Source organism: Protopterus annectens, chromosome 7.part0, assembly GCF_019279795.1.
Source record: "Protopterus annectens isolate FY-2018-M chromosome 7.part0, PAN1.0, whole genome shotgun sequence".
In the NCBI taxonomy this organism is placed as follows: Eukaryota; Metazoa; Chordata; order Ceratodontiformes; family Protopteridae; genus Protopterus; species Protopterus annectens.
The window spans coordinates 271,203,446-271,216,495 of record NC_056739.1 but is presented as its reverse complement, the minus strand read 5'-3'; the positions used below and the strand labels follow the sequence as shown (position 1 = coordinate 271,216,495).

The window sequence follows — 13,050 nt, the reverse complement described above, 5'->3', positions numbered from 1 at the left end:
ATGATTGAGGTAAATTAGGGATACTGGAAAAGACAGGTGAGTATTCTCTATTGAGTACAGTAGAGTTTCTGTCATATAAAAATGGTTTAACAGGTTCATAGGCCATTTTAACCCTAACTGATTTTCCTATTAAATTACCTTTATCCAACATCTGTATTTAGATACAACCCGTAGGATAGGGATTAGTTGTGGTTAAGATAGTGACTACTTCTAAGGTAACACCACTGAGTATTGGTAGATGCTGCATCTATCCTTAAGTAGTATGGGGCAATCTAGGTGTAAAATTCCTCATTTCCATCCATAGATCCAGGTCACGCTTGAATAGGGACAGGTATAAACGCTGCTTTATGTGGACAGGAAGTGACTTCCAGAGTCATGGTAACCTCTGAAAGATTAATCTTTCTCTCAAAGCCATTCTGTTTAAGCTGCAGAAGAGGTTTAGGTCCGTGGAACGAGTATTTCTGATACCATCTGACTTGCAGATGTGCAGTAGGTCCATTAGTGTTGGGATAGAGGATGCTTTATAAGCCAGACACAGGTCCCCACTCCGCAGTCTGTAGGATAAAGAAAACAGTGACAGTGCTTTGTGGCAGTCTGTGTAGGACACATGTTTTAGGTCTGGTATTCTGTTTGTGAGGAATATCTGTGGGCATTCGAGTTGTTGCTTACGTCTGGTCATTTAAATGGCAAAGGATGCATTGTACTTAAAGGTTGCCCGGATGACAGCAGAGAAAAGGGGAGCAATGATATCCCTTGACCTGGAAGCGATCCCTTTGTTTATAAGCTTATTACCTGATTTAGAAGGACTTTCTTACTACTGTGGACACATGCTGGTTGACTGTTAGGTCACACTGCACATAAGTTCCTAAATCCCGAACTACAGGTTCAACTAGATGTATTGTCAATGTGGTTATTTCCCAGGGTAGTGGATTTATCAAAGGATGCAATGATGCACTTTTTGGCATTCAATTTTAGTACATGGCTCTGACATCAAGTATTTGTTTGAGACAAACCTTCTTGCAGAATGTCTGAGTCATTTGCAGATTCAGTGACTGCTCCTAACTTCCAGTCATCTGCAAACACTGTCAGTTAGACAGCCTTGGTGTTTTCTTTTACTTTTGAGAAGTAGATGCCAAATAGGTGAGGTCCCAAAACTGAGCTATGGGGAACTCCACTGGAGACTGTTCATATTGTGGATGTAGCTTCCCTCGTCTTGGCCTTCTGAGTCCTATCTGCTAGCCAGCTGGCAATCCAATGGGTAGTGTAGGGGTTTTCCCCTAGCTGGGAAAGTTTCTCCACTATGCCTGAGTAAATTATTGTGTCAAAAGCTTGAGACAGGTATAGATAAGTGAAATGCATTGTCTTGCCTTCATCCATTGCTTTGGTGACTTTTTTGAAGAAGTCTACTAGGTTGAACAAGCAAGATCTGCCTTTGACGAACCCAAACTGGGATGGGCCCAGTATCTGCAGATTCCCTATATTCTTACTGATTAATTCCCTGAGAAGTCTTTCCATGGCCTTACACAAATGAGGCTGGTCAGAATTATGGCCTGGTAATTACCCAATTCAGTGGATGGCCTTCCCTTGTGCAGGGATATAGCCATTACTGTCCTCCATTCACTTGGTACAAAGCCTGTGTGGAAGCTGAGGTTGAGCAGCCTTGTTAGGGCTGTACATAAATAGTGCTTTATGCTGCTTAAGATGTATACTGGGATATTGTCAAGGTGCATCGGTGCAATATTCCTAGCCTTTGACTATGCTTTTGGGGCTTGGTCGTCCATTACAACTGGGGAGAATCAGTTACTGTTACTTCTTGTGAGATACTCGGGGATTAGAGAGAAGTGAAGCTGAATTTATCAGCTAGCAGGTTTGCTATTTCCAGTTTTGGTGTAGGTCATGTAATTCGCAACCAGCTCAGCACATTAATGTATAGAACTCTTCAAGGTACAGCCATAGCTAAAGAAAGCTTTATGGTTGCCTTTTGCTTGGGTGGCTACTTTTACCTCAAACTTGACTTTGGTGGATTTAATCAAACTCATGAATTGCTTATTTTAATGATAGTGAATCCAACCTGCTACAAGTCACTTTTCTTATTTTGGCTATAATTCACTTCCTTTTATTATTAAGCTTGTTAAAGATTTCATTCCACCAGGGAGGTTTGCATTTGGGGTAAGCCTTCATTTGTTCTTACATGGTACAGCTGCTTCTATGCAGTTACTGACACACTGGGACACATTAGTGGTGTACACTTCTGCATACTCAGCAGAGTTTACCAGGTTGGGGGGGGGGGTTGATACTTGCCAGGGTATCATTTAGACATATGAAGTTTACTTTGTTGAAATTTCTAAAGATACTAGGGGCTGCTTGGATCTCAACTTTAATGTTTTTTCTGACTCACTGAAAAATACTGCCATTATTTTGTGCTCATAAGACTGTGTGTGCAAATACTCAATGTACTACACTTCATCCTGCTGCCCTGAGATCTGACTGTGGAACCGTGGACTTAGAGATATTATTGGGGTGGCTTCAATCCTCTCTGTAAAATAAAAGAGACATATATTAGTAGTTTGTCCATCTGGTCTTTGTAAGCTCAGTTAAACAAGCTTCAACATGTCAGTTGTCAGTGATCTAAACCATATCAATTTTTAGACAAGCCATATATAATATAGGTGACAGCATCAAGGAGGTCAGCTGTGCCATCTTATCAACTTTGAGAAAGGTGCATTTATTGTTGACAAGAACACTTACTGTCCTGTGCTACAGTCAAATATTGCTTGGTCAACTACAGCATCTATATGTAGAGTTAAGAGTTGTATTAGTAATTTCAGCCAGTGAGATTTGTATTTTGGTACTGGCAGTGTTATATTGGGTATACAAGCCTTTCCGTAGACTTCTCGCTTGTATAGTACAATTGTTAGTACATACAAGTAAGGTGCGAGAGGTACCTAGCCCCCACAAGCACTTTTGTCTGTTTTAGTCCTTCATTTACAGTTGTCTGGGAATGTTCTCTTTGTATTTTGAAGCTGAAATCAATGCCAGTACGATTTATTGTCTACAGCAATGGCTCATTGTGTATGGTCTGTTTTCTTCTTCCATTTGTGTGATCATGGAGTTAGTCTATATAAGAAAGGAGACACATTTGAGATATTAATGTATACTTATTAACAATTTTTTTCTTTGTTGTTTTTTTTTTGTAATTGTTTGGGCCCCACATCCTCAATAATCATCAAGCTTTCCCCTCGAGCACTCCATAGTCCCATTCATTCTTCTCAGGACTGGGTACCTGATGGAGAGTACAGTTTTGTACCTACCATAAATGTAGATGTTCGAGTGCTCATACTGCTGCAGTCATAACAGATGGGTTATCAGGCGGGTCCTCGGTCGGCCGAATTCCAAAGTCTAGGTCCGGCGTCGGTTGTCGTCGCTTCCTCCCTGACGTCAGTGTGGCAGGGGTATAAAAGAGGCAGCCGACGCCATTTTCTTCAGTTTTTCTTGCCCCAGATGTCAGGTGCCCCCAGAAGGAAGGCAAACATAATGTTATGCAAAAATGCAATGTTGATAAATCAAAAACAGTAGTTGCAAGCAAATACACCATAAAAGAGTACCCCAAAAGGTTATATGAAAAGGGTTTGTCATAAGGCCTGTCCTAAGAGGGGTTGGAGGGAGGGAAACCTGGACTGCAGATGTATGAGCACTCGAACATCTACATTTATGGTAGGTACAAAACTGTACTATGTTCATCGTGCATACAGCTGCAGTCATAATAAATGGGTAGAATCCCAAAGCTAAGTAAGGGTGGTAGGCACTAAGTGGAACTAGGAGGGGCTAGGATGCCCTGCAGGACTGCTGTGGCAAAGCCCGCTCTAGATTTAGAGTATAGTGGGAGGTAATAGTGCTTGGAGAAAGTGTGCACTGAACTCCAGGTGGCTGCTTCCAAAATATCCTTGGTAGGGACCCCCCTGAGGAAGGCTGCAGAGGTAGCTGTAGCTCTGGTGGAGTGGGATCTGATGCATGCAGGCACAGTTTTTCCATGAAATGAGTAACAAAAGTGTATGCAGTGGGCTATCCATTTTGAAATTGTCTGCTTGGAAATAGCCTTTCCTTGAGCACCTGCAGCATAGGACACAAAGAGTTGCTCAGATTTCCTGAATGGCTTTGTCCTGTCCAAATAATAACAAAGTTGTCTGTGAATGTCCAAGGAATGTAGTAGTCTTTCCCCTTTGTTTTGTGGATTAGGATAAAAGGTAGGTAAGTGGATAGTCTGATTCAAAGCTACACTGGATACTACGTTTGGCATAAAGGTAGGGTTGGTTCGTATGGAAACTCTGTCCTGATGGAAAATGATGAATGGTTGAACAGCCATGAGGGCCTGTAGCTCTGAAACCCTGCGAGCTGAGGTGATAGCCAGAAGAAAGGCTGTTTTCCATGACAAGTACTGTAACTCTGATGAAGAAGCTGGCTCGAAGGGAGGAAGGGTCAGCTTTTCCAATACAAAGTTGAGGTCCCAAGCAGGGACTGGTAGTTTCCTTGGGGGTTTTATATTATTTGCCCCTCTGAGGAACTGCCTTAAGAGAGGATGGGAGAATAAAGGAGGATCTGTGTTGTATTGTGCAGAAATGGCTGAAGCGTGGATCTTGATGGAGGAGAAGGAAAGTCCATTGTTTAACATCTCAGCTAGGTACTGTAAAATTTGAGGTATATTTATTACCCAAGGATTCTGTCCCTTCTTTTGATTCCAGGCAAAAAATCGTTTCCATTTGGCGGAGTAGGCCTTTCTAGTAGAAGGTCTTCTGGCCTCCAAGATGACATCCTGCATCTCCTTGGAGAGGAGAAACTGTTGGGAAATCAAGGAATTCTCCATGCAGTTAGATTTAGAGTTTTGAGATGGCTGTGAAGAGTTTTGTAGTTGTGCTGGGACAACAGAAGAGGGACTAGAGGTAGGATCCATGGTGGGGAATGTGTCAGGCTCTTCAGGAGCGGATACCAGTGTTGCCTTGGCCAGTCTGGAGCAATGAGAATCATTTTCGGCCTCTCTGCTCTGGCTTTTAATAGAACTTTGGGCAGCAGAGGAAGAGGCGGGAAGGCATAGACTGTCAATGTTGCCCAATTGAAGGAAAGTGCATCCACTTTCCAGGCCTGTGGATGATAGGTCCTTGAACAAATTTTTTTTTCAACTGGCAATTTCTGTAGGTAGCAAAGAGATCTATGTCTGGCTGTCCCCATGCCTGAGTTATCTTTGTGAAAATTTGAGGATGCAACTTCCATTCGTGTGGATCTGTCATATTTCTGCTTAGGTTGTCTGCCAGTGTGTTTTCCTTCCCTGGCAGGAATTGTGCCTGTAGTTGAATTTTCAATTCCAGTGCAGTGTTCCATAGGGTCATGGCTTGCCTGCACAGGGGGTATGAATGAGTTCCCCCCTGTTTGTTTATGTACCACATCACTGTGGTGTTGTCTGTCCTTATCAATAACTGGCCTGGATGCAGTAGTTCTTTGAAGGTCATAATATCCTTTTGCACGGCTAGCATTTCCTTTTGGTTGATGTGAAGGAGCTTCTCTTTTCGTGCCCATTTTCCCTGAATGCACTGATTTGTCATGTGTGCTCCCCAGGCGTAGTCTGAGGCATCTGTTGTAATGATTTGAGTTGCTTGAGGTACACAGAAAGGAAGACCTGTGTTTCTTTGGCAAGCTTGAGCCCACCACATAAATTCCTTTTGAAGGCATGGAATGAGTGGTATAATTGCTTCCAAGCTGTGGCTGTGTTGAGACCATAAGTTTTTTAGGTGCCATTGAAGTTTCCTCATATGTAGCTTTGCACATGGGATAAGTAGGATGCAAGATGCCATGAATCCCAGAGCCTGCAGGACTTTCCTTGCAGTTAGCCTGGTGTAAGTTGCCATTTTTCTGAAGTAATGAGACAGTTGCCCTTGCTTGTCTGGCGTGAGGTAGGCCATCTGGGTGGTTGTATCCAAGTTGGCACCCAGGAAAATAATTTGTTGAGAGGGTATTAGTTTTGATTTCTTTTTGTTGATTGTGTATCCCAGGAAGTTCAACAGTTTTATTACAAACGCCAGGTGCTGCAGTAGTATGTCCTTGCTGTCCGCTTGGATCAGGCAGTCGTCCAGATATGGGTAGAATTGTATCCTTTGTAGTCTGCAGAAGGCGATTACTGATGCCAGGCATTTCGTAAACACTCTGGGCGCAGTAGATAAGCCAAAGGGCAATGCAGAGAATTGGTAATGGGTTGAACCTGCAAGAAATCTGAGGTATCTTCTGCAATCTTGTCTGATAGGGACATGCAGGTATGCCTCCTTGAGGTCCAATGTTACCAGCCAAGACTCCTTACCCAGCATGGGAAGAAGCTGCTGTAATGTGAGCATCTTGAATTTTGGCACCTGTAAATATGCTTAGGATGGAAAGGTCTAAGATAGGTCTCCAATCTTTGTCTTTCCTTGGTACCAGGAGTAGTCTGGAATAAAACCCTTGACCTTGTTCTTTTGCAGGTTCCTCTTGAATTGCTTTCATGTCCATGAGAGCTGAAATTTGTTTTTGTGCCTCTGCTCTTTGATTTTGTGGCAGGTTTGGCATGCCTCTCATTTTTGGAAGGGTGTGAAAGTGGAACCTGTAGCCTCTGTCTATAATGTCCAGAATCCATTTGTCTTTTGTAACAATATGCCAATTTTTTGAGAATAATGTCAGTTTTCCACTCAAAGGTGCTGCCATTAAAGCTTTGCTTGGCAGGTGTAGGGGGAAGTCATTGTGACTGTTTTCTAAAAGACTGTGATCTATCTTCTCCACCTCTTGTGGTTGGTGCTTGCCACTGTCTGGCTCTGAAAGTTCCTTGAGGTTGCCCTCTACCCCTTGGATGCCTGTATCTGCCCCTTTGAGATCTGTCCGTGGCTAGAAAGGACCAATTTTCTGAAGGCCAGTTTCTGCTGAAACGTGGAGACTGTACCTGCAGGAAATCTTTCACTGTTTGCATTGATTTCGCTTTTTCCTCAAATTTCTTTAGCACCTCCTCTGCTTTAACACCAAACAATACATCTTTTTGAAGAGGTGCATCTAATAATTTAGCTTTGACATGATCTGGTAAGGTTTGCTCTTTGAGCCAAGCATACCTACGTATAACAGACCCCGTAACAGCAGCTCTACATGATGCCTCTAAAGCATCAAAACCACACTGCAAGGTATGTTTACCCACTTGCTCTGCACCATGCAACATATCCTGCAACTCTTTTAAATCTGGTTGTTCTGGTTGTGTCATTTTGCTTTTCAGCTGAGATATCAAAAACTGTTGATACTTTAACATATGGAACTGACAGTTTAATGCCCTCATGGTTAAAGTGGCCGAGGTGTACACCTTTTTCCCCCACCTTTCTAAAGATCTGGAATCTCTCTCTGAAGGTAATGGGTTTTTAGCAGTAGCGGCCTTAATTCCCTTGGGACCCTGTGAAATAGTTTCTGGGTCAGCAGTATGGCTTTTATATAGGAACTGGTGAGAATCAGGAACCCGGTAATACCTGTCTGGTTTAACAGGAGATGGAAGCAAAGAATCAGGATTAAGGCTTGCTTCTCTGTACACATCATCCAATATATCTAGAACAGGAGGGATAGCCAGAGGCCTATGCTGGGGGAGCAGAAGAAATTCCCTGAGCCTTTTCTTGGAATCTGAGTAATCTTGGCCTTCCCAGTGAAAGCGTTCCCTCAATGTAAGCAGAGTTTCCCCAAAAGAGAAGTCCTCGGGGGGGGGGGGACCAAGGGAATAGACTCCTCTGCATCAGAGTCTTCGAATGGAGAATAGGCACAATCCTGGTCCTCAGATAGTTCTGAGGCAGTAGAAGCTTGATCTGAGGAAGGGTAGTCTTCCTCTAATCTGGGCCTTCCCCTTGAGAAATGGCAGGCCTGTCTAAATTCTGAGTTTCCCCGCCAGGAGTGGCATCAGTATCTATAGTAGGAATGGGGGCTGAGGAGCCTGTGACCTTGGGTACTGAAGACACCAGTAATGCATTGTCATCGGTACTCAGGGGCTGCGTAGGCGCCTCGCTGAGTACCGGAGAACTGGTAGTCGGCCTTAGCGTGGTATCAGTAGGAGGTGCGGACCTCGTATGCCGGTCCTTATCTTTGCATTTTTTGCTCAAAACTGGAGTCGGAGTATCCGACGACATAATATAATAAAATTTTTTGCCAAAAAAGTGAAGGGCAAACTCCGCCTGATGCTTAATAGTACATTTGTTGAATCTAGCACAAAAACGGCAGGCCAAGACGTCGTGGTCTGGGCCTAAGCAAGGTATACAGTAAGAGTGGAAATCCATATGCGGTATTTGCTTCCCACATGAAATGCAATTATTAACTTTGTCTGACATCGGTCTGAGGCAAGAAAAGTTTCCCCAACGGGGTACTTAGCATTCAAGAAGACTTCGGCTGAAATACTTTCGTAAATCTCAGGAGCTGGCCGACCGGCACTTGCGAACTGCTTCTGCTTTGGGCACCACACGGCAAGAAAGACTGAAGAAAATGGCGTTGGCTGCCTCTTTTATACCCCTGCCGCACTGACGTCAGGGAGGAAGAGAAGACAACTGACGCCGGACCTAGACTTTGGAATTCGGCCGACCAAGGACCCGCCTGACGGCAGGATAACCCACCTGTTATGACTGTAGCTGTATGCACGATGAACATCATTTGTTCCCCTGGGATCTGAGATTTGGATGCCAAGACTGCTGTTATCCACTACAAGGATGAATTCTTTTTGCATATGCTTCCAGTCTCTGTCCCCTTAGCAGGTTGCATGCTGTGTCATATCTACAGCTAGGAAGCACGTGCATATGCTACCACACATGCCAAGTCTCCTGCCTGACTGGTATACTGCTTGCATTGTTTGCACCCCAGCCTTGTCTCTGCAGGTACTACATGGGTGATGCACCTGCATTCTTGCATATGCCCTTCTTCACATAGTCACACACCATCTCACTCTCCAGAGCATCCTCACCCTCACAGTACCCACCTCCCTCTTCTGTACTTTACCCCATTCCACTTGTCCTTCAGCACCCAAACTATCATCCTGTCATTATAGCCCAAATTAACCAAAAATAACTCTGTAAACAGAATTGCATACACCCTGATATTAGATATTTCCTGCTTTATTAGACAAACTCTTGCTATTTTCTTATAATGTGTTTGCTTACGATATATTGTATTAGATGAACTCCCACTATGTTAGACAGACTTGTACGGTGTTACTATAATGTTCTGCGTGGTTAATATTATATTTGTACTTTTCATCTGTACTGTAAACTACTTCATTGTCTTCTGTTAGTTTAAACTCACTTTTCCCAGACTGAGCCACAAAAAAGTCCACCTAGATCACTACTCTGCTCTGGTCCACAAATGGGAAATATTAACTCTCATTCTGGAAACTCACACTTCATAAGCTGCTAACTTTACAAGCTGGTTAAGACAGTTGGTGACATCTATCTGGTGAATGACAGAGTAAGGTCTGATGTTTTTGACAAAACCTAGGGACTGACAGAGTGTTTCTATCCCTGACTATTGGGACAGTTGGCTGGGCTATTGTCTCCTTACAACTAGTATTAGTAGTATGAACAGCCACAACCTCTGTAACTGATGCACTTTATGCAATGGTAGGATTTGAACTGCTGCCTATCACATAACAATTGATAACAATAAAATGTGAAAACACAAACCGCATTTAACATAAAGAAATTTACTGTTAAACTACTATCTTTATACTGCTGAATCGCTCATACTTTCTGCTTCACGTGTTAAAGATATACTGACTATATGCAACTAATTCACTCATTTCTTCTAGTTGCATGATACAGATAGGATTGCCTCTGTATCAGTATATAGTTAAAATATAAAAGTCATGTTTAACTGTCATTAAACATTGTCATGCTCTTCGAGCTAAAAATAGTTTCACAACCTGCCACGAAGCAAGTATATTAGCAAATATGACATTAGAAATAAGTCCAATTGCTAATTATGCACACTAATATGCTACTCATTTATGTCTTACCGGATCAATGCTGGCTCTGTGATTCTTGTGTGATGACGAAGTTTGTGTCCCTGATGAGGACAAGTAGGTACGTGGAGGCAACTGTGGTGGCAAAGTATTACTCCGTGCCACTGGTTTTCGTACATGTTCTTTCTCCAAGATATTCTGGCCTTGTATTATATCCTTAATAGAATCTTTTGCAAGCTCCATCTCATACGTGGATTTGAAATTCAGTTTGGTTATAGCTTTGTTGATGTCATCAAAATTGATTTCTTCAAAGCTATCTCGATGAATCCTGTTCTCAACAAGCTTACTGTCACTCTGGTCACAAGATGAAGTAAAAAGGTTAATGTCAATAGGTTGAGACCCCTTTTGGGAAGTTGCAGAACCTTTGAAAGATTGCTGTACCTCACTGGAGTTCCTGCTCACAGGTCGAGGAGGCAGAGGGGGAGAACCCTTCTGAGATGTGTCACCATCTTGGCATGAAGTGCCATTGCTGGATTTTCCCTGTAATTCCCCAAAGAAGTCATGGTCAGACTCACTAAAAATGTATACATAATCATTAGCCATTGGGCCTTTCAGCCAGCTGGGTGGCTGTCGATCTGATGTTCTACCTGAGGTGCTATTAGAAGTGGTTACATTATCATGACTAGTGGAAGAAGTACAATTATAACTAAGGCTTGGATCAGAACCAGAGAGCCCCCTCATTAATTTAAAATTATTCCTGTCATTCCTTAATTGGCCATAGACTGGCTCATCAAATGAAATCAGAGGAGTCTCATTCGGCTTGTCCTGGCTGTCATGTTTATGGCTGTGCTTTTCCTGCTTCAGCTGCGAAAAGGCATCGTACTCCATCTGCAATGCCTCTGCCAAGGCCAGTTCTTTCCGACTGATCCCAAGGGATTCCAGAGATTTCCAGTGCTCTCCATTGCCCCTGTTGGAAGACATTCTTTGAGAATTCACAGTACTGTGAACAGTTATCTCCTCAAAGGACCAAACGTTAGCCACAAAAACATACTGTCCTGCAGTCCACCTAGGAAAATAAACAGAACACAAAGTAATTAATAATCTGATTGTGTCTCTGCTCTGTTATTCAGGTGTGTTACTACAGATAAACATTAATTAAAACATTTTTGTTTAATTTCATTAAAGTAATAATTAGATGTAGGACTTTTGTTTTGTGGTTAGAAGCATGATGTTTCATTTTATTTACTACTCCTTATCTAAGCAAGATTCATCAATTAAATCAGACAAGTACATATTTCAACACATTTCCCATATATATATATATATATATATATATATATATATATATATATATATATATATACACATAAACACACACACGACTGAAGACACACTCATGCCACAAGACAGAAGAATATGAGATTCCTAAACTTCAGAGTTCTCATTATCTTAAAAGAAAAACTACACCCTAAATAATGAAATACATGTACTGCCTCACATCTTGACATTCAAAGTACATTAGCATTACTCTTGTGATTCGTAATATACTTTAGTTTACATACACAAAAAAGGCTACTACGCAAACTGCCATGCTGACATGGCTTTGGTTTTCATTCTGTTTTCCTCTTAAAATAAAGTTTGGGTCCCTGCAATATGGAATAGACTAGACATCATAAATTGTTTATTTTATCCACCACATTTAGGTACAGTGATAGTACTGTGAGTAACTGGCTTTCTAAATGGTCAGTCAAAACAGTCAGTGCTTCTTTTTAACCAGATTACTCTGAACTTTTGTTTCCTTTAAACTAGTAAAAGCAATCCTTGGTCCATTAACATTTTCTTCAGTTCAAAAATGGTGAAAAATATGGTTCTGTTAAAGGGTTCAAAGCTGTGGTTCTTTGCAAGAGTGTGGGGGATGGCATGGGATTCTTTAATATGCTATAGTTGTCTGATCATATTCATACGTTAATGACTGACACTTGTTGCTTCAGAGATCCAATAACACAGTACAGCTGCTTATAGTTGTAGTTAATTTTATAGTTGAATGCATAGAAGCAACATTTCCCAATGCTGTTGTTCAGTTATTCACTGTTCATCACACCCACGGCTATCTCATCTACATCTTTTTAGAAAAGTTTCAGTTTAGCTGTTTATATAACATAATCAGGGTCTTAGGCTGCAGGATTATGGGAAATGATCAACACTAAAAGCTACAGAATCTGTTTTATAACCTTAGTCACCTAGGCTGACACAAACTCATTTCAGAAGCACCGTAAAACATGCATATCATGATTACTACCAAGAAAATACGAGGAGATTAAAAAACTGAAAGAGCACTAAACAAGATCTGTAAGATATTATATGAAGAAATAACTATGGAATAATATTAAGTACATTGCAGTTGGAGTTTTCTTTAATAAATCATGGGAAAATTAATATCACGCACTGGTGTACATCACCCTAATTGCTTCATAATACAAAAATTGTGTGTGGCACTGCAGAAAAACTGACTTCTATAAGAGTATTATATGTGTAACTGCTCGATTTTTTTTTTTAAACAAAAAACATCTTTATTAAATTATCACATATGACATAGGCAATCTTACATTTATATAAATGAAAAACAAACACTGACACCACTTTCGATGAAAAATTGTGCATCACAGACACCACTGAAGCAACTGTAATTGCAAATATTATACAATCATTTATAATCTAACTAGTCATTGTCAGTTAAGCATTATACAGTTCATTCAAATCCTGACTTCTTTTAAACCTTGTTCCTTCTCTGCATACACTGTTCCCACAATTCCCATTTTTTTCCTATGTAGTTTGCTCCTTCCCTTTTCTAAAGGTCCCAATTCCAGTTGTTTTATCTCTGTTAGTATATTCACTACTTCTAGTAAAGTTAGTTTAGCCTTTTATTTCCATTTTCCAGTAATTGCTTTTTTGTCAGCCACAATTGGACTCAGCAAGGCTGTCTAGGCAATTCTGAATCTGTATCGTAGCTCAAAAAAATTATCTTCCTAGTCAATCCAATCCAGTCTGCTCACCTAGCATCCTTGACACAGCAG

At 41.5% G+C, this 13,050-nt stretch overlaps 1 protein-coding gene across 1 annotated transcript in view; it reads right to left on the bottom strand.

Annotated features, from left to right (window-relative positions):
* The window catches only part of PIK3C2B (phosphatidylinositol-4-phosphate 3-kinase catalytic subunit type 2 beta), a 1,063,900-nt gene that overhangs the window by 900,519 nt on the left and 150,331 nt on the right, over nt 1-13,050 (bottom strand). The window contains exon 2 of the mRNA XM_044076750.1: nt 10,031-11,042. Within this exon, the coding sequence (XP_043932685.1) occupies nt 10,031-10,957 (927 nt within the window). The 5' untranslated portion in view covers nt 10,958-11,042. The remainder of the gene's footprint in view (nt 1-10,030; nt 11,043-13,050) is intronic.